The 22737-nt window shown below is 36.8% G+C and overlaps 1 protein-coding gene across 1 annotated transcript in view; it reads left to right on the plus strand.

Moving 5' to 3' along the window:
• The window catches only part of IGFBPL1 (insulin like growth factor binding protein like 1), a 61531-nt gene extending 39716 nt beyond the window's left edge, over positions 1-21815 (plus strand). The window contains exons 2-4 of the mRNA XM_044657518.1: positions 16863-16972; positions 20750-20866; positions 21666-21815. Coding sequence (XP_044513453.1) covers positions 16863-16972; positions 20750-20866; positions 21666-21815 — 377 coding nt within the window. The remainder of the gene's footprint in view (positions 1-16862; positions 16973-20749; positions 20867-21665) is intronic.
• Positions 21816-22737: the final 922 nt, after the last annotated feature.

A 22737-nucleotide genomic window follows, 5' to 3' on the forward strand; every position in this document is an offset into this window, starting at 1 on the left:
CTTTCCAGAAGATATACACCTTGAGGAAATTATTGGAACAGTGAGGAACCAATGGTGAAAGTCAAATGCCAATTCAGCAGATTCACAAAATGTTTTATAATTTGCTGCTTTAAGTTTAGCAGTCTCTCAGAAGAGTATAGAATAGTGATTCCCAAAGTGGGTGCCACCGCCCCCTGGTGGGTGCTGCAGCAATCCGGAGAAGCGGTGATGGCCACACTTTTTTTGTATTACATTCTATTCTGAGTTCAATAAATAGTTTCATAATTTCCAGGGGGCACTAAGTAATATTTTTTTCTGGAAAGGGGGCAGTAGGTCAAAAATGTTTGGGAACCACTGGTATAGGATATATATAAATTATTACTGCTTTTTGTTTAAGTTTTTGTTAATGTATGCTTGTGAACCTCTTGTGTTAAGGATTTCTTTTGGGTGGAGTTAATAAATAGCTGTCCTTTTGCTGATTTACATTATACATCAAAAACCTTCCTTTTACTATTTTTAAGGAGATGTTAGCCAAAATTATGTTTTCAGTAATTTTCCCTGAGATGCCAGAGTTGAGTATGTGTGTGAAGATTTAGAATGTGTGAGAAAAGAGCCCGATCCCTCTTTCTAACCAGTAGTAGCCAGGAGAAACCAAGAGTCCATGAATTTAAAAAAAATTTATCTCATATTTCAATATAATTGGTTTCCTTTGCCATCTTATGTGTTTTATTTGAGGTATTTAATGAATGACTGAAAAGGGATCTTTATCAAACTGTCAAAGTGGTCCGAGATACAAAAAAGTTTATGAGGGCTTCTTCCCCAGAATTAAACATTAATGGAGTGTGTGAAGCCATAGCTGAGAGAATCCCATTATTTGAGAAGGAGAAGCAACCCCACTTTAGTCACCCTGGGTTCAACATTTGCCATTTTTGTTAAACTGGGAATGGAAAGATTTTCAAGTGGGTAATGCCCACTTTAGATACATTGAAATGAACTCTGCTATGATTCTGTCATTCTGATGAAAGTGTTTATACAGTATGTCTTGTAAGTACCATTAAATTGAAACATAGCAGATAGGAGATGAGAGGGAGGAGGCAAAGGGATGGAGTCTGGAGCCATAAGATTTATTTGAATGAAGCAAACACAATTCCTACATTGATTTAAGAATGGAGGTGGGGGTGGGGGTGGGGAAGAACGTGGGGAGCCAAAGCATTAGTGACAGCAGCTCAAGAATCTGAGGACAATGAGAGCTTGTAGGATGATACCCAGGGTGCCCTCTGGTGTTAAAAAGTGTACATCAGATAAGCATAAAAAAAAGTTATACTTGATTTGTAACTATTTACATTTAAATAACTAAATGTCAGTGCATTGAATAGCATAATTTTTTAAGTCTCTTGCTTCCTCTATCATAATTCTTTGTCCATTCATTCCATTTGTAAATATATACTTTTCCTCTTTTATGGTTGTATTTACTATATGCTCTTATTTGTCTGCTTTCTTTTTTTATTTCAAATTATTTCATAAAGATCATTCCAGATTTCTTCTTAGACTTCCTATTTGTCAGTATCAGTGGCATTAGAGTATTTTATTACATGAACGTACTTCAATATGTTAATTTTCCTAATTTTGTTTTCTTAAATGCATATTTGCAATAAAAAATAATTTCTTCTAAAACCAGTTGTGAAATATAAAGCAAAATGAATTCTCAATCTCTCCCTTGAGAGAGTGAGAGATTGAGAATTCGTTTTGGCTTATATTTATTGTATATTTTTATAAGGGAAGCAGAAGGTGGAAGAGCAGAAATCACCAGGTTCTGACTCAACGACACAATGGGTATATCATTCCATATCCTCTCTGTAGAGCGTCTATTTAGTCTCTGGTTGTACATTCTCTATAGATCTGTGTCACAGAATTTCCTCATTCCCCTGCATTATTACAACTCTTATGTTCTGATACTCATGACAGGGCTGACTGCTTTGTCTCTTTCTGTCCCAGAAGCAGCTCCACTTCTTCAGTTCTGCTACTGGAAGAGCCTGTGTTAGCCCCAGTTTCTCCCTGTGGTCTCCCATACTCACACCTGCCTCCCTTGTTTTGTTATATTGCCTGTTCCTCATTCTCTCTTAGGAAACAGGAGAGGTTGAATTCTTTAGGGCTTTATTAGAGAATTCATTCCTACTACTGTATTTAAGTTTCCACTAGCATCTGGTTATGTAGATGGCAATCTATTTCAGTGATTCCCAAAGTAGGTGCCACCGCCCCCTGGTGGGTGCTGCAGCGATCCAGGGGGGCAGTGATGGCCACAGGTGCATTTATCTTTCCTATTAGTTGCTATTAAAATTTAAAAAAATTAATTTCTAGGGGCACTAAGTAATATCTTTTTTGGAAAGGGGGCGGTAGACCAAAAAAGTTTGGGAACCATTGATCTATTTCCTTTGAGTTTTCTAAGTTATTTGAATGTAGCCATTTTGTGTTGCTTTCTAATACTTAAAATTTTCTTTTCATTGTGATCTCCCTTTCCCATTTCTAATTATTCATTTTATTTCATTTTGTAATGAAATTCAAATGAACAATAATATGATCAAAAGTTATAAGACTATGGAAATGGAAAAAATCTATTAAATAATGGTTGAGTTAAAGAGGAAACCAGGATAATGATAGTGGACTATTTAAAAGACTGAAAAAAATGCCACATATTAAAGTTTATGGAATGTAGCCAAAGCTCCTCTTAGAGGCAAGTTTATCTCTCTGTCTTCTTATTAGGAAAGAAAAGAACAAAATAAGTAGATTAAAAATGCACCTAGGAAGGCAAAACAGTAACAGTCCACATGAAAGTTTAAAAAAGAAATTATAGCATTCAGAGGAGAAATAAAATAGAAAAAGAAAGATTAATCAATAAGCATTTTTAGGTGCCTACTCTGTGCCAGGCATTGCATTAAGGATTGGTGACACCTGGACAAAAAAGAGAGATTCTGACTTCAGGTAGCTATTGGGGAGACAACATGTATAAAATAATTTTAAAAAGTTTTTCTGTAAAGGCTAACAAAATTGAAAAACCACCATCAAATTTAATCAAAGGAGAAAGAAATCTCAGGTCAGCAAAATAAAAAATGAAAAGGGAGAGGTCATAGAAAACCCATATAACAGTGATTGCTCTGGCCCCTACTGCCTGAAGGCTGCTCAGTTACATTTCCATCTTTCTACCTCAGGATTCTCTGGTACCCTTGTGTGGGACTGGAGGAGTGGGGTGTCTCTCTTCTCCGTCATTGATTCAAGCCCTACCAATTATGTTTTCTTCAGTTTTAGGTGTCTAAGCACCACAGATCCATTTAGCCATTTAAAAGTCAAATTTGCCTTCACAAAGAAATGTTTACATCAAAGATATAACAAGAGCAAACAAACATACCAATATTTCACTGCAACACCAGGTGGGGCATTATTGTCCCTACATCATCTCATCTTCTGGGGAAATGAGGGAGAACAGGCTAACATCTTAACTCAGTTCCTAGCATTTGTCCTACTGAGTTCCAAGTCCAGAAGATGGAGGTGGGGGAATGTGTCCCAAAACCTTGGACTTTCAAGGATTCCCTACTAGGTTGACTACACTTTTCAGCCTGGAATTTTGTGCCTGTCCCCATGGTTGAAGTTCTCAAGTCAGGACTTTATTCCTTGTCCCTAGAACTGAAAAAGGACATATTTTTAAAAGAGCAAAATTTCAATTCCTTTTCTTGGGGCTGTAGGGTCTAAGTGAAAAGGGAAGCAGAAGGGGAAGGTATCCCTTCTCCACACGGCTTACTACAGATATCCTTGCTATGAATGAATGAATCCTTTGTACCTGAAACTTTCATGTGGACTGTTACTTTGTACCTGACACAAAAAAGAGAGCAATTATGTTTTTGAAACCAAGTAAGTTTAAAGAAGTTAAAGGAAGTCCCTGACATCTCTCATGTGGTTGCCTATGTCTTAGGTGGTCTGCGCTTATTCCAAAGCCCTATTAAACACAAAAATAATTAGGAATACCACTAGGAAAACAATACTATTCTAATAAATCAGAAAATATAAAGGAAAGATGATCAATCAATTGGCAAGTCAATAAATTGATAAATGCTTTCTAGGTATCAAACATTGTGCTAGGCACTAAGCTTACGAGTACAAATATTGGAACCATCCCTATGTACAACAAGAAAATTTTAATTTAAATAGCTAAATCTAAGAGAAAAAATACGACAAGTTATTAAAAAATATTCCCTGGGACAGCTAGGTTGCTCAGTGGATAGAGAACCAGACTTGGAGTCAGGAGGACTTTTATATCTGGGTGACCCTGGGCAAGTCACTTTGCCTGATCCTTAGTGGCTCTTCTGCATTGGAAACAATTGATTCAAAGGCAGAAGGTAAGGACCGTTTTTTTTTTTTAATTTTGTTTTTGTTTTTAATATTCTCTCCTTTTTTATATGCCAAACAAAAGAAGTAAACAAACCCAAAAATCTTGTTCTAGATGGAGTTACAGCTGAATTCTTTTCAAACCTTCCTTTGCTTCCCTGCCCCAAGAAAGCCCCCTCTCCTCCATTTCCCTTGTTGCCTCATTATTAGAATGTGCTTTGCCTCCAGTGGAGCATGACCCTATTTATGTTTGAACTCTGAAGACCGAGAACTTGCAGCTGCAATGTCTGTTATTCAATTTGGTTTACTTCAACCAACATCATTAAGCATTTACTGTGTGTGAGGCAATGAATGGGCATGGGGGCTAGGAAAGAAATCTGTCACTTATAGTTTGTTACATTGTTCCGGGAAGAGTGCTATGCGTACATCTTCCAGATGGGGGCTCCAGAGACTGCAGACAAAGGACAGCACTTTTCTGATCTAACCCAAACTGGCACTATATCCAGGAATATTTGAAACCTGAAAATCCAAAGATTCTTGGTTTGGGGAAACCCTAGAGGTCAAATACTTGCCCTAGATAGAACCTTGAAGTTCTAGATGCTTTCACTAGTAAGGTGGAACATCTCCCAGCCTTACTGTGTTAGTTTAAGTTTTTGATGAACTTCTACCTCCAGGGATTTCTCAAATACTAAGTCAAAGGAATTTTCATCCTGGTGTCCTATTTAGTGGCTCAGGCAAAGTACTGGGTCACCTTTTAATTCATGGATCCAGGGGCCCTAGTGTATTATGTGGATAAGTTTCTCTAGGAGGTCAATAAGATGATCCTTGTGTATCCCACCCTGTTACACTGCTCCCCAAAATCCTAAAATTGTAGTCAAGTTAACTAACCATCAGATAGTTTGATTCCAATGAAGGATACAAACTATGATAGAATATAACATTTTTAGTCTTTAAACAATGATGTGATGGAGAATACATCTGATTTGGTAGATCAGTTTTGGTGTACTGTAGCTATGGTTGGATAAACATAGTCATTGAGTAAAGAAAGCACACACAATGAATCTTGCCTTTGCTCATGGTTGACCTAGTGCCAGAAATGTAAAAACTTTCCCAGCTCTCGGTCCCTCCCTTTGACAGTCCAAGACATATCTGCTTGGTAAACAGCAACTGAAGAGACTCAGAGACCCTAATTCCTCTCTCCTTACTTCATCACAGGAAGAGGAAGTTCTCAGGAGGATGCCAACATACCCTTTTCTTCCCAACATGGAGGCTAGAGCACACTGGCTTCCTTTAATTTCTCCAGGGGGTCACTGGTTACCTTGCCCTAAATCCTTTTATCCTTTACAAAGATCTAAATAGTTGAAGGGAGGACCCAACTTAGTTTTATAGCCTGGGGGAGAAACTGTTTCCTCCTAACTTTAGAATCAGGCTTTTTTAGCCTTTTGGAGAAATATTATTTCACTCTTCAATATTAATTTTCCACAACTCATAGACAGTTTTTTAAGGTTGAACTGCTAGGTCATTGACCATTGATAGGTTCTAGCTATTTTAGTCTTGGGAACCTCTGCCAATTTTGATTTCATGATGACACAGACTACCTCCCATTTCAATGGTAGTCAAAATGGTTGATAGGTTCCTAGTTTGGTTTAGACCTGTGATCAAAATATTTAATAACAACAAGTCTGAGCAAAGAACCCTGCCATATGCTGGTAAAAATCAACTAGTAGATCTAGTTGAAAAAACATTTATTGAGGGTTCATTATGTGCAAGGTGCTATGAAGGTAATGGGAATATTAAAAAAACAAACAAAAGGGAAAATAACCTCCTTAAGGAGCTTTTACTGCAGCAGGGGCTTGATATTTCTAGATCAACAATATCATAAAATCTTTGTGTATTGTAAAAATAAATATGGCAAGCTTCAAAAATAAGGGGCAAAAACTATGGAAATAAAGTTTCAAAGTTGTTTCAGATACTTTTGATAGATGTAATCAAAAGTATCTTCAGTGATAAAGTGAAGTGAAGCTCATAGATGAACTTTTCTTCAGGGCCAGGCACAAGGAATGCTAAACAGAGTCTTGTTATAGAAAAATAAAGTATTTATTAAAAATATATAAGGATAAAAAGGATTTCTAATTCTAAGGGATTCTAACTCCACCCAAATAAAACTCCCTGGTTCCACAAGGAACCACTTCTCCTGTGTTTCACAGGCTACACTAATCCTCCCTGATATGACTAACCCAAATTTATACTATTCTAAATAAAACTACCACTATTATCCTTATAATTCTTAACTTTGCCTTTAAGTTATAAAAATAACAAAGGCTAGCTGGTTGAGTCTCAACAAGAATTAAGTTAGGACTCTGAGCCTTAACAGATTCAAAGTCCAAACCAAAGACCAGGGTTTCTTTGGTCTTCTCAGAGCTTAATCAATCTATAAACAGTCATATATAATTAGTAGTGTTTCCCAAGTTGGAAAAGAAAACACTAAGCTTCTTCAGGTCTTTCACTCAGACAGAGAGAGGGAGAGAGAGAGAGAAAGAGAGAGAGAGGTGCAAAGATGTTACCTTTTCCAGCCCTGAGAGAAAAAGTCCTTGAGTATGACTACCTACTATCAAAACTGCCACACCCAGAGAGAGTAATTGTCACAGAAAAAAACCTTTTGCAACTGTCAACATTTAAAATTAACACTCTCCCTCAGCTCTGTTTGAAACTCCAATTCTTTCTCAAGCCAGCTTCTTCACTTCTTATCTCTAAACTAATAAAACAATACTTATTTTCTAATATCATCCTTATAGTTTAGTATAAGTTTTTGTTGTTCAGATGTTTCTGTGATATCCAACTCTTCATGTCCCCATTTGAAGGCAAAGATACTGGAGTGGTTTACCAGGTCCTTTTTCCAGCTTATTTGACAGATGAGGATATCAAGGCAAACAAGCTTAAATGACTTTCCCAGGGTCACATAGCTAGCAAGTGTCTGAGGCCAGAATTGAACTCAAGTCTTCCTGACTTCGGGCACACACTCTCTCCTCTGCATGTACCTAGTTGGCCCTAATAAGAGAAGTGGCATGACCTAATGGATATTTGGAATCTGAATTTAAATCCTGTCATAATTTATTGACTTAGATGCCCTGTATAAATCTCTAAAATTCACCATCTCAGATTCCTTCCCTATAAAATAGGAATAATTAGATCTCCGACTTCACAGAGCTGTTGATCCAATGAGATAATGTATGTAAAGTGTTTTGCCTTCCTTAAAACCCTATATAAACATGACCTTTCTTTTCTTTTTAAAAACATTATCAAAGCCAGATAACTGTCTCATCATTTCACCCATACTTCAAGCAAATATAATGGAAACCAGTTGTTTATTACTGACAGTTGTCTGTATTTGAAGATCAGTGTAAAGTATGTGGGTCTTATATTTACATTTACATTTTTTCCTTAATGTACACCACCTGCCAAAACACAATTTCTATATTAGATTTAACAAGTAAGAGCTAGGTTTTAAGGTGATGTAAATAAATGGGTATATGGTGCAGTGGATAGAGTGCTGGCCCTGGAATCAAGAAGACCTGAGTTCAAATCTGGATTTAGATATTTATCAGCTGTGTGACCTTGGAAAAGCTGCATAAACCCTGCTTGCCTCAGTTTCCACACCTGTAAAATGAACTGCAGAAGTAATTGGCAAGACCCTCCAGCAACTTTGCCAAGAAAACCCCAAATAGGGTCATGAAGAATCAAACCTAGCTAATTGACATTAAAAAAAAAACAACAAATATCTCTCTCTGAGGAAATATATCCTTATTAATACTGATATGGTCATCATTATTGTTGTTAGCAATTGTAATATTTTATATTTTTGTAGAGAGGTTAGGCATTTTTTAGCTACTATTGTTTATGGATCAACTTTGAAAAGAGTTGTTATGTCAAACTTCAATCTTCAATATTGGGAGCTGATAGAAATATATTAAAAGAAAGAGAGGCAGAATGGTATAGTGGAGAGAATTCTAGTAGTATAATAAGAAAGATCTGTGTTCAAATACTGCTTCAAACATGGCAGCTGTGTGACCCTAGGCAAGTAATGTAAATCCTTTCAGTGTGTTTCCTCATCAGTAAAAGGAGGGGGTTGGACTTGAAAGAAGAAATTTAATTATGTAGCTTTTAATCACTTATAAGGATGCCTCTATAATAATTTGATGTTATAGTTGTGTGATTTAAATAAGATATAATAGGAATAATATTAAAAGCCTCTGCAATGATGAAAGTGCCTGTATACTTCCCCTTTCTTTGCCACACATTCTGGAGGTTGTAACCTCTCTAGATCTGGGATTTCATGACCAAATCACCCAAGAAAGGGAGGGAAGGAAAGGGGGGAGTGCCCTGTTCATCATTCCTGGTCAGACCCCCTGTTTGGAACACAGCTTGCCCTCTCATAATCTCTGGCCATTGGGTTAAACATTGTCAAGTCACTGCTGATGCTGATGATCTGTAAGACAGACTCTGGCTCTTAGATCCTGGCTTTTGGTAACCTGCAGCTGTTACAGTAAAGCTAGTTTTGTTCAGTTCTATACCCAGTTCTTTTTCTTTTTCTTTTTTTTTAAATACACATCATGGCTTCCAAGGTCCTTTCTAAGTCTCTGATCCTATAGTTCAAATCTTATGGGTCAGATGTTAATGTTCATTTTTTAAAAACAAGTAGAAATATTATTAGAAGTTGATGAGATAGAGTGGAATAGTGGAGAGTGGACTAGACTTTGAGTGAGGAAGAACCTGGTTTTCCAAGGCCTGTCTTTGACACTGGCTGTGTAACTATGGGCAAGCTTAACTTCTGTGAACCTCTGTTTCTTCAAGTACAAAGTAGAGAAAATAATATTTGTGAGGCTCAAATAAATTTTAGTTATGATTACTTTGTCCCCTACATTTTCAATCCTCCCTGAGGGTTTGATATTTTTAGATGATTGGGAGGTGTCTAGTCTCTGCCATTGACTCAAGACCCTATTGATGATTTCCCCCTAGTTTTAGGAGTTCAAGCATCCTAGTTTCATTTTATTTTTTTTCCCAGTTTCATTTTAAATACTTAGCAGTCATCTTTTTTTTTAAACCCTTATCTTCCATCTTAGAATCGATACTATGTTCCAAGGAAGAAGAATGGTAAGGGGTAGGCAATGGGGATGTGACAGACAGCTAGAAAGTGTCTGAGGCCAGCTTTAAACTCAGGACCTCCCCTTTCTGGGCATATTCTCTTTTTAAAAAAGAATATTTACTTCAAAGAACAAAGAAACAAATATTTCAGTTTAATACCTGGGAACATAAGCACCCCTCAGGCTCTAAGGTGGGGGAGGAGCATCAATTTTATATGTTAGCTCCCTTTCTATATAATATTAGTCCCACCATATCCAAAACCCCTCTGGGTTTATGTTCTGGGACTCTCCTTTCTCAGAATTGCCTTGCAGGGCTGATTACAACATCCAGCCTGTATTCCTGGCCCTAGAGTCTTTGTCCTCAAGAATGTGAGGACTCTCCTTCCTTCACCTAGAACTGAAAAGGAAAACAAAACAAGGCTAAATAAAGCCAGTTTCTTGAGACCCTGAGGCCACAGGAGTATGGTCCTTCTCTGCCCAATATGTTGTTTAAAAATATTCTAAGCCCTGAGAGATATAGTCTCCCAGGACTCCCTGCTACAACTTTCCCCAACACCTCCCACTTCCTTTGTGGGAGGTGTCAGAGAAAAGTATAAAAGAGAGAGTTTTGGCACCTTTTTGCTCTTTCTATCCTAGAGACGCTCTGACCCTGGAGACTCTCTTGGCCTTGAGCTCTCTCTTGCCACCTTTTTCCTGGAAGCCCCTTTTTGGAGGAAGAGCCTACATCTCTGGAGATCTACCTCCTAGCTTCCCTAGACCTTCCTTTTCCTAACCTTTTCTAATCTAAATAAACCTAGCTGTTTCTAACAATAAGTGCTACCTGATCTTTATTGAGCTTGGGAGAGCTTGGGTCAATTTCCCCTCCTGGGCTTGGGGCTACCCTGGCTACCCTTCCTCAGGTTTCCCTACCTTCTTTTCCCTTTCTATCCTACCTTTCCCTTCTACCTCCAAAATTCCCTTTCACACCAGCTTATTGCAGGATGCCTCTTCATTCCTGAATATCATTGTCAAGGGAAGGGTAGGGGGCTCTTAGCATTAAGAAAGGGAGAGAGACTGTTCCAAGCTGGTAGGCTGGTTCTTTTTGAGTATTTTACTAATTCATTTATTTGTGGATGACATTAAAATTCCCAGATATCTCTCTTCCTCCCTCTCTTCTCTCCTGACTAGAGAAGGCATTGTTTGACAAGAAGATATATGGATATATAATCTATGTCTTTCATGTGTCTATCAGTTCTTTCTCTGGAGGTGGACATTCACGAGTTATTCCTTAAACATTAATTCTGTACCTGCGTATAACATTCTCTTGGTTCTACTTGTTTTGCTGTTCATAATTTCATATAGGTCCATCCTCCATGTTTTTTTTTTTTTAAATTAACCTGCTCATCATTTCTTACAGTCTGGTGATTTTAAGGATGGAGACTTATTTTGCTATGTAGCCATAGAAATAGGACAGTCCCACTCTGACTGTTGGTGAGTACAGTTCTATGTGCACTGCAGGTGACCACAGAATGTCTTCTGGCAGAGTCCCCCCCACCCCCATGTCTCCTATAGGTGTGTCCATTTTAGGTAATCTGGGCATTTGCTAAAGCCTCATTTCAGAGATAACATGTAGAAAGTGCTTTGTAATGCTATAGACATATTGGTTAGTCTTATTGGGTTTTTATGAGTACTTGAAATTCTAAGGTAATTAATAGCTGTTTTCAGAAGTCCATTCTTTCTAGTACATATAGCAAATTGTTTTCTGTCTCAGATTTGAGGGAGGAGAGAGAGGGAGGAAACATGAAACTCAAAGTGTTAGAAACCAAATACCAAAAATATTTTTATATATGTAAATAGGAAAAAATAAAACATTACTAAAATTTTTTTAAAAATCCATTCTTTCATTTTATGGGCAATAAAATTGAATGCATAGTGTGTAGGTAGGGGGCAGAGAAGAAAGGGAACTGGAAATGAAATGCATGAATTTTTGAAAATCCAAGAAATTCAGAAACTATTAAATACTATAATATGCTTGAAAATGCCATCATCTTGGGGAGATTTTCAAGTATCTTTTTGATTAAGGTTGAACACAAATGCATTTCCAGGCTACCAAATGTCATTGCATCCTCGATCTTTTCATGTCATTCCCATTTGTCACACTGAAATCAAAAGATCACAAACACAATCTTCTGTCATAGAGAACCAACCATAGCTGTGTTTATTTCCTAGCCAGCCTTTGTGGCACCTGATGGTGGCTCTCCAGGACTGTGAGGTGGAGGGGAGGGGAAAACATTCTCCTCAGACCCCTGTTGGCAGGAAGTTATAATGAAAAATGAGAACAAAGAGAGCTTGGGAGGCAGATGGAATAAGGAAGGAAGACACAATGGAGAAATACAGAAATAATTCTAATGCCCAAGATGGAATTTCAGCCAAGCCCTGCTCCCCAAACAAGCAGAAGTGTCAAACTCATGGCCTGAACCAAATTGAAATGTAATTAAATAAATAAAACTAGAGTAAAACATACATAATGATCAATTGTGGTTTTCTAAGACCATAAACAGGTCTGACAGGGCTCTGTTTCTAGATGAGTTTGTCACCACTGACCTAAAGCACAATAAAAAACAATGCTCTGCCCCTTCATTGAAACAAGCACCTATGAGGATAACCTGATCCTTGCTACCTCCCATCTCCAACCTCCCCCTCAAGAAAAAAAAGCCCACCACCACTTCTACAAGCTACATAGATGAGCTAGTACCAAGAGGGCTCTGCTTCCTTCCCCTGATCTCCCCTTCAGAATTGTGGACAGGAAGCAGGCTACACAGGGTCTAGGCCCTAGACATCTCAGGCCTCAGATCCTCCAGCCTGTCTAGAACTACGGCAGGGAGCAAGGACTAGATGTGGCCCTGCTTCTCAGTGAAGGATTGTGGCAAGGAGTGGGGCTTGGTCCTGGCTCTAGGCCCTAGACCTGAGTCTGAGGCCAAGTCAGGGCCTACAATTGGCCTAGCCCATAGTTAGAGATTGTAGCTGGTCAGGGCTTAGGCCCAGTTTCTGGTATCACTCTAGGACTACGAATGATGGCATTTTCAAGGATATTAGAGTATTTAATAGTTTCTGAATTTCTTGGATTTTCAAAAATTCATGCATTTCATTTCCAGTTTCCTTCCTTCTCTGCCTCCTACCTACACACTATGCATTTGATTTATTGGGGGGATGGGAGAAGGAGAATGTGGCAGGGCACAGTGTCTAGACTCTGGCTAGGGAAGGGGAGAAGTGATTGACTGTGGTAGATTAAAGTCTGGGATTGTGACAGATATTAAGGCTTGAATCTATTCCTTTGTAGAGCCTGGACTTGGCACAGAGTCCTAATCCAGAATTATGGTATCATAGGTAACCTGATTACCAATGGTATACCAGATTGGCTAGTCCATCTTGGGTAACAAGAAGGGACAGGACATAAAAAGAACAGGATCTCAGGCTTGATCACCATATTTAGAATCAGTATTTCTACTTTATATTCCTTTTCTTTCTTTCTCTCTTTCTTTTCTCTTTCTTTCTTTCACTTTCACTTTCTCTTTCTCCCTTCCTTCCCTCTTTCCTTCCTTTCTTCCCTCCTTTCCATCTTTGAATCAATACTTTGTATTGGTTCTAAGGCAGAAGAGCAATAAGGGCTAGGTAATGGGCTTTAAGTGTCTTGCCCAGGGTCACACATCTAGGAAGTGTCTGACTCCAGATTTAAACCTAGGACGTCCTATTTCTAAGCCTGGCTCTCAATCTACTGAGCCATCTAGTTGCTCCCAATCATTCCTTTTTTACTGATGGTCTAATAGACATAGAATGCTCTCTCTCACTTCCTGGCCTCCCTGGCTTCCCCCCAAGTCTCAGCACAAATACTACCTTATTTAAGAAATTTTCCCAGTTCTTCTCAATGCTAGTAATTTCCTTCTAAGAAGAATGCCCATTTACTCTGTATAGATCTTTTATTTACATAATTGTTGACATATTGTCCTCCCCATTTATAATATAAGCTCCTTCAGGGCTAGAATTCTTTTTGTCATTTTTTTGTATCTTTAGTGCTTAGCACAGTGTAGGCATCTATTAAGTTCTTAACAAATATTTGTGGACTTGAGAGGTAGAAATAAACAATTATTATTGGGGACTTCAATGTACTCCTTTCAGATGTAGACAAATATGACAAAATTAAATAAGGTAAATACCAAAAACCTGATAATAATTGCAGAAAAATTCAAATGACAGATTTCTGATAATCTTTGGAAATTAGAATGAGAATATAGAAATATCTCAACTTTTCATGCCTCCTTTACAAAAATTCACTGTATTGTAGGACATAACAAATTCATTAACAAATATAGAAAAGCAGAAATAATAATTGTATCTTTTACTGACCTTGAACCGACAGAAAACCCCACCCTGGGCATTTACTGTGAGGCCCTGAGCAAGTCATTTAACATCTCTCAGCCTCAGTTTTCTCCTCTGTAAAATGGAGATACTAATACTACCATGCAGGGTTGTGGGGATTGAATGAGATAACATTATCAATCTGTCTTTCTATCCGTCTATCTGTCTGTCTGCCTGCCTATCTATCTAACCATATGTAATATAGGTATCAATATAGTCCTAAAGAATGAGTGAGTCATAGGACAAATCATAAGATAATAAGTTATTCGACCAAAGAAAATGTTGATGAGATCCTCTTTCCACCTTCCCTTTCCATATTCCCTTTGCTCCTGGACTAAGTACCAGATGTAGCAAATAAGAAGTAAGTGTGCATACTGAGCAGTGGTGGCCTCCACCTATGGATCTTACTTAGCAGTATTTGCTCTACTGTGGATATGAAGCCTAGAAATAAAAATTTGAACTTTAATATAACACTGAAAGAATAGTTCACAAATGTGACAGTTCTGACTGGAAATCCATTTTTATTCAAGTGCAAAATGATGAGGCTTTGTTCCCCTTTTCTACTTTTATTTACAAATTTGTGCTGGCTCTGCCATTACTATTTTTAAAAATACTTGGAGACACCTTTTCCCCATCCCATATTTGGCTATTCCAATACAAGCTACTTTGCATCCACTCAAAAGCATATATGTTTTATTGTTTGACTTTTTTTTATGCTACTGTCACTTTCCAATGACCCCTCTTTCCTGCTCTCCATAGAACCTTCTCTTGAAATTTAGAAAAAAGTTTAGCAAAAACAGCCATTGTGATTGCATTTAACAGAGTATGCTATGATTTATACCCAAAGTTCATTTCTTCTCTGCAAAGAAGAGGTCAATGTTTCATCATTGGCTCCTTGGAATTAAGATTAGACATACAAACACATGTGGTTTAATTAGTTATTAAAGGTTTAATTAGTTATTAATTAGTTATATAGTATAATAAGAAGTAGAGATGTAGACCAGAGCAAGGATTTTTGTCCTGTTTCCTTTTAATGCAAGGCCAGGAAAAAAAATCACCTAGAGTTCTTTAAGGAAGATTGGATTTTGGGGAAGAGAATTAGAGAATTTGGCCCCTCTCTGAAAACTGACTGTGTGGAGAGGTCATGGGTGACTTTTCTCTGGATAATATCTGTTGGTGACTTTGGTTAAACTTAACTTGGAAACTTTACAAGCACATCTGTGAAGGTGGGAAGAGTTTTGTTTGCTATCAGAGCTGCTCTCCTGAAAGGGAGAAGCAGCTGTCAAGTAGAGGGCACTGTTTGTTCTCACTGAACAGTGTGAGTTCTGACTCCAAGCTGGGAAGAGTCAGAGGAAGCCATTTGATTTCTAACTGCCACATTGGTCAGTTAGAGAAGACAATTTGTTACTTTTGATTTATATTTTACAGAGGTTAAGAAGAGTTGAAGTTTATATATATTAAAATAAGGTTAGAAAGATTTGGGGTTAAGGTAGACAGTTGTAGAATAGTTTAAGGAGGTTCTCCTTTGGTAAACAAGAAGAAAATCCTTGTGAATTAGTTTTGGGGGGGGTTATATTTAGAAATCTTAGATTTAGGTTAAAAATTTTCCTATCTTACTTCATACCTCCTTTAATCCTGTGTCTTCCTCTCCTAATAGTGAATAATAAATAGGTGTTGGATTTAACTGTGTCTAGCAGCTTCATACACCATCTACCACCAGGTGACCCTAACAGCTAAAGCCTATAATCAGTTATCTATATCAACAACAAACAAGATCGATATTATCAATAACAATATACACATGTACATATGCACATATATGTGTACATACACATACATGCACACACATATATGTTAATATAATATGAATTCAAATATTTCAGTTAGGTCCTGGGTAATAAGGGTAAGGAATCCTGTGATATGGTGGCATTATTCAAATTCTCTACATATTTCAAATCCAGACTGCTTGTTTCCATTGGGCTGGATCCAGTGACCATATTTTAAATACATTAAACCTTCTAATAGTTATAGAGCAATTCAAATTCTAGTAATTAAAATATGTGACTACTTTATAGGATTAATTATTCACACTAATCAGGACTCAGCTGTACATTTCTAGAGTTACTGTTCCCCTGATTTAACAATTAACTATTTAATAATATTGTCTGAAATCATTTTAGCATCTTCAGTTCTAAAATACTACTTGTAAAACACAACTCCTTTAACATAATTTGTTCCTAATTATCTCTCTTATGAACAGATTAAACCTTCTGTTTTTAGTGGCTAAGACAACTAAGCAGCACATTTAATAGGGTACTAACCCTATTAATTCAGGTTTGAGGGACCTGAATTAAAATCTGGCATCAGATATTTACCATTTCTGTGGCGTTGGACAAGCTACTCAATTTCTGTTTGCCTCAATTTTCTTCACTGTGAAATGAGAATCAAACTTACCTTACAGGATTGTTTCGAAGATCAAATAAGATAATGTTTGTAAAGTATTTAGCATAATGCTTGGCACATAGTAGGTGCTTGGTTCTCTCTCCCTTCCAAGGGAAGCTGTTCATGGTCCTTTCATATAATTGGTTACCTTTTTTTTTTTTTATTTATCCATACATCTACATTTTGGTTTTAAGGAAGGCCTGTTGCCTTCCTCCATTATAACTGTTTTAAAATAACAAACAAAAGAAATGAAAAATAAATATGGCCCACGTTTGGGAAAGTGCTTAGATTTTGTTCTAGTCTATTTCAGAGGTGTGAAAGTCCTTTGTAAACCTTAAAGTGCTATATAAATTTCAGCTTTTACTATTAATATTCTTGTTCTTTTTGTATCTATACTTATAAAAATAGAGATTATGAGCAAACTGAGATTGGGAGGGAGAAGGAAGGATGTATTCGATACTTTAAGATTAGCCTCAAATACAAAGAATTTGTCATATTGATAGTTTTATTCATTTGTTTTCTTTATAGCTCCTGTGATTGTTATGCCACCCAAAAAGATCCACAATGTAACTGGAGCCCAGGTATACCTTTCCTGTGAAGTGAAGGCTGTGCCAACACCCATCATTACCTGGAGGAAGGTATGTCAGAGAATATTGACAAGATTCATGTCATCCAGGTACTCACAATGTATGTACTTGGGGAATATCACAGGTGTTCTTTGGGGTCTTATAGTAAATATAACAACTTGAGCTGACTTACAAACCCTTTCCTTCCTTCCTTCCTTCCTTCCTTCCTTCCTTCCTTCCTTCCTTCCTTCCTTCCATCCTTCCTTAGCATACACTGTTAGAAACATCTGTGTTCAACAATATTCAGTGTTCCATATCCATGGTCCTCCATCTCTGCAAAGAAAGAAGTAACTTAATTCTTCTTCAGAATGAGGCTTTCTTTCTGTCCATTAATTTTGCATCTAAGGATCCTGAGGCCCAGAGAGGTTGTGATTTGTCCAAGATAATTTAGTCAGTAAGTGGCAAAGTCAACAATCAAACCTACATCCTTTGATTCCAAATATGGTACTGTGTGCCATTTTTATTTATTGTTAATAATATTGTGTATCTATGTAACTTAAAATTTTTCAAAATTCTTTCATCTATATTGTTTTTTCTGTGCTACACAATTCAGTACAGAGCATTTATTAAGAAAATTAAATTTCATGTCCAATGTGAGACTCTCTCCATGAAATGAAAACCTATTATAAAATCATCAATTTATAGTGGACTAAATGTTTTCAGGACACTAGGTGATTCCAGCACAATTCCCTCATAATATAGATATTATATATTAATTAAGAAACTGAGGTCTAGTTGCCTTACCTACTTTCTTAGCTAGTAAAGTAAATTGTCCAAAGCTATATACCTATTTCTTCTGCTGATTCTTGGAAGTAAAGATGAATCTAATGAAAGAGGTGCCTGTATAACCTGCCCAGTGGCAATAAATAAATAAATGAATCAATAAATAATAAAATACACATATATTCTAATCTTGGAAGGCCACATAATATAGTGGCAAATATATTGGTTCTGGCCTTGAAGAATTCTGGATGCTAGTCCTTATTCTAGCACTTACTCCTTTTATGATCGTAGAGAAATAACTTAATTTCTCTGATTCTTGTTTCCTTATATATAAAATGAAGGCTAACAAAATACTCGTATAACACACAGAGAAAGATTGGTTGTGGGTGTCCCCTAAGAGGGAGGGGTTCTTTTTTTCCTTCTATGTTATCTCATTTGGAAATCATATCAGTTCCCAACTTCATCTATCTCTATTTTGATGTTTTTAGATCTATTTATTCAACTATAACTTCTCTCTTGATCTCTAGTCTTGCATTTCTAACTACCTGTTGGACATCTTGAACTGGATGCCCATAGATATCTTAAACTCAAAATGTCCAAAACTGAACTCATTATCTTTTCCCTGAAACTCTTCTTTCCATATTCTGTAGAGCCTACCACTGGCCCCCAAATCACTTATAAGATCACAATACAGATATTGTCTTCAATTTTTCATTCTCTCTTACCCTCCATCTCCAATTTGTTGCTAAGTCCTATTGATTCTGCCATCAAAACATCTTCTTTATAAGTCCCTTTCTCTCTTCTGGCTCTGCCACCATTGTGGCCACCTTATCATCTCATGCTGGAATTACTGCAGTAGACTTCTTGTTGGTCTCCTTGATTCACTCCAGTTCATTCTTCACTTAACTGACAAACTGATCTCCTGAAGTGTAGTTCTGACCATGTCACCTCCTGTATTAAAAACTCCAGTGGCTCCCTGTGGACCCCAGAATCAAATATAAAATTTTTTATTTGAGTTTTATATCCCTTCATGATGTAGCCCATTTCTGCCTTTCCAGTCTTCTGATAATTTATGCCTCTCTACATATTGCCATTCTGTCATTTTAGTCATGTCTGATCCTTCATGACTCCTTTTGGGGTTTTCTTGGCAAAAATATTGGAGTGTTTTTCCATTCTCTTCTCCAGTTCATTTGACAGATGAGAAAAGTGAGGCAAACAGAGTTATGTGGCTTGCCCAAGATCACACAGCTAGTAAAAGTCCGAGACCAGATTTGACCTTGGGAAGATGAATCTTCCTGACTTCAGACCTGATGCTCTATCCACTGTACACCCTAGCTGCCCTGCCACTGTGTACTCAAGTGACATTGGCCTCCTTGCTGTTCCTTGCATACAACACTCTATTTCTCAATTTTATGACTTTTCACTGGCTGCCCCCTATCCATAGAATTCTCTCTTTTTACTTCCTGGCTTCTTTGGCTTCCACTGTCTTTGTTCAAATCCTATCTTCTACAAGAGTTCTCTAATGAACTAGAACCTTCCTTTTAAGATTATCCCTAATTTATCCTATATACATCTACATTATTGAGGCTAAAGTCTAATATTATAAATAACATAATTTGACAAAGCATGTATTGGATCAAACTTGGCCCAGAGTCAATTTTGTCCATTTCCAAAAATCAAATCCTTTCTAGAAAGATAAAGGTTCAGTACCATTGGAGATATTTTAAAGAAAGGACTTCAAACCCTAAAGGCTATTGCAAAAGTAGAGTTTTACAAATATTTACATTGTAGTTAGTTGGTCGGAGTGTTTGGGGTCCCAATATATTAGTCAAAGATATCTACACATTTACATTTATGTAATGTAGCATGTAAATATGTTTAGCTGTTTGGGTTCTTTTTCCTTTCAATGTATTATAAACATTAGGTACATTTGTTTTTAAAAGTCCTTATCCCTGAAAAAAAAAGATGTACATATCATAAGCCCTGTAAATCCAAACTGCTGACCAACTGAATCTGTCATGTATTCATATCATTATCACAGTTTCCCTTATCACTGTGACAAATATCCTGAAAATTCATACTCTTTACTCTTCTTGAATAGAATATTATTTTTCTTGTGTTTAGTAAAATTTTGTCACCTAGACTAAAAAAAAATATTTTACTATATAGGGCATCCCCAAAGTTTTACTTCAGCTTTAGGTTATTAAAGCTTATTCTTTAAATAAACTATAAATAGTTTAATAAACTACTTAAACTACCAAAGCTTAACAGGCAATAATATTTTTGGGATATGCTGTAGATAATAGATACGGAAAATTCTTGTAATCAGAGCTCTTGACTTAGATGGAGACATTTTATCCCTATGTTTGACCAATATGCCCTCTGAACAATTGCTGGTACTTAACTGATTTTTGTTGATATTGACAGACTTTGATCTAAAATCAGACTGGGACACGATTTCTTCCACATAATTCATCCATAGCTTTCTTAGCCCCGCCTGACTTTAAACAAGGCTTGGCCTGGCTTCTCTCACTTCAGTTTTTCATCTATAAAATAATTGGCAAGATGGCATCTAATGCCCTTTCCAGATCAAAACTCATGATCCTCTCCATGACTTAGGAACTTGTCATTTGTCTCAGATGTATGAAGTACTATGTGAAAAGAGCATAGATTAAAATATAGCCCTTAAACTCTCAAAAATCCAAGAAGCTTTGTTATAAATAGGTAAGATAAGAACATTTAGCATTTTTTTTCTTTTTTCGACTAGGATGATAATCTAGCTGCAGAATTTGCCTTGCATTTGTAGAATGCAGAGTGATTAAAACAAGGTTTGGAGCAAGAATTCTCATAGAATTCAATAAAAACTATAACTCACTTAATCACTAATAGTACTATAAGCAACTTATACCCAATGAAGCCATCATGAAATTAATGAAATAGTTTTGCATGCACATAAAGGACACAATAATGAAATAAGCCTTGGGCAAACTGATAAAGATGTTGAGGGCATGCTGGCTTTCCAAACCTCTTTATGCCAATCTTGATTGATGATGATTACTTTTACAGATCACAGAATCTCCTAAGGGAGTCAAGTTGCTGGAGGAATTGCCAGGAGACCGAGTTAATATGGCTGTCCAGGTTCGTGGTGGTCCATCCAAACATGAAAGTACAGGCTGGGTTTTGGTGAGTATCACATTTGCTTGTGTGCCCATCCTTGGCCACCACCCACTCCCCTTTCTCATTTTTGCAGTCATATTCCCATTACCTACCACAGTATTTGGCATATTGTAAGCATTAAATGGATTTTAAAGTTTATTCATGAATTCATTTTTCCATTCATTCAGGTTATTAGACTTCAAGTATAAAGTACAATAAGGGCAATGAAGGGACAGGGAATAAAGTTTGGGCGATATGATGGGGTTGTTAAAGAGAAAAGAGTGGGTAGGTGGGGACTTCTCTGTGTGTGTATTATTTCATTCACAGTAGAAAGACAATGAATGTGAAGATGCCTTACCCGCTGCTCAAATATAATTTACGCTAATACCCTTGAAAGTTTAATGCAAACAAATCAATTCAACAAACATTTATTAAGGATCTATTATTTATGTAACACATGTAAGGTCTGGCAGCCTTTTTGTGGTCCAGATGAGCTGGACAAAATGCAGTGAATGTGTGTTCTTAAAAAAAAAAAACAAAAAACCAAAGATAAACATTTCCTTTTTTTTTTTTTTTAAGAAAAAAGAATATTAGGAGGAGAGAGATCTCGACAATTTTGTCTTTTAAATCCTGCAAAGGAATTTATGAAGATTCCATTTTTATAGAGCATTTCAACATTTTCATTTCTTCTACAAAAATCTAATACCAGTATTCCTTGGTATTAATGAACTTAATTCAATTAAAAATGTCTATTAAGTGCTTAAACTGTGCAAGGCACTATTATTAATGAGTTTACCATAATGTTTTCTCTGACCTTTTTTCCTAGATCAACCCCCTGACAAAAGAGGATGAAGGTGTATACCAGTGCCATGCCACTAACATGGTTGGGGAGACACAGTCCTATGGTACAATAAAGGTTACAGATCTGAGTAAATACAAAAAAATGAACTTCATAGGACCAGATGATGACATGTAATGAGGTAATCTACATTTTATAATGACTTAGATACTTAGAGGGATCCTAATCTCACTGGGGTAAATATCTCTAATTTAAGCTGTTGCTCTGAAAAAGGAATTTGGGATTATCTCTTTCATTAACTTGGAATCTATAAACAAGAAAATATGAACTTAAGTGTCTGAATCCAATTAAAGAAATAGACAGTGTTGCTCAAAGAGACAGATATATATGTGGATGAGAAAGTCCATGCAGGGAAATTTCTCTTTCGGTAGAAACATATAAAATGACTTGAGAACGTGAGAATGTAATTCTTAACAATAACTTTCGAGACTTAAGACACTTATGTGTTCCTGAAGATAGGCTGGAGTTAGATTGAGGGTTTTTGGTTCATCTGGAACTTTCTGGACATAAAACCACGCAAGCTTTGCGCTTACCAGTTTTGGGGAGAGCGAGACAGACCAAAAGATACACAGGCAAAGAGATGGAGACAAGCAGAGAGACAGAGACAGAGAAGTAGAGAGACAGAGACAGAGAGAAAGAAATGAGATGTTCTATGTTGAAAGAGGATGAATACCCAGAAGACCTAGAAATTCTTTAGCTCTTAAAGGAGACATTGTAGTATAGCAAGATTGAGGTCAGAATACGTGGGTCCAAATTTTGGCTCAGAGAAGTCATAATCTTTCTAGACCTCAGTTTCCTTGTCTGTAAAATGAAGAGATTAGATCAATAACCCTCTAAGGTCTCTTGGAGCTCCATATCTGAGGGTTCAAATTCTGGTACTGTCAGTTACTACTCAGCAGTACCTCAAAGAAGTCACATAATCTTTCTAGACCTCAGTTTTCTTGTCTATAAAATAAAATAGATCGATGTCCTCTAAGGTCTCTTGGAGCTCCATATCTGTGATCTTCTGATCCTATGGTCTATCATAAAACCTATAATT

The sequence above is a fragment of the Gracilinanus agilis genome, chromosome 1, assembly GCF_016433145.1.
Source record: "Gracilinanus agilis isolate LMUSP501 chromosome 1, AgileGrace, whole genome shotgun sequence".
NCBI classification, from domain to species: Eukaryota; Metazoa; Chordata; class Mammalia; order Didelphimorphia; family Didelphidae; genus Gracilinanus; species Gracilinanus agilis.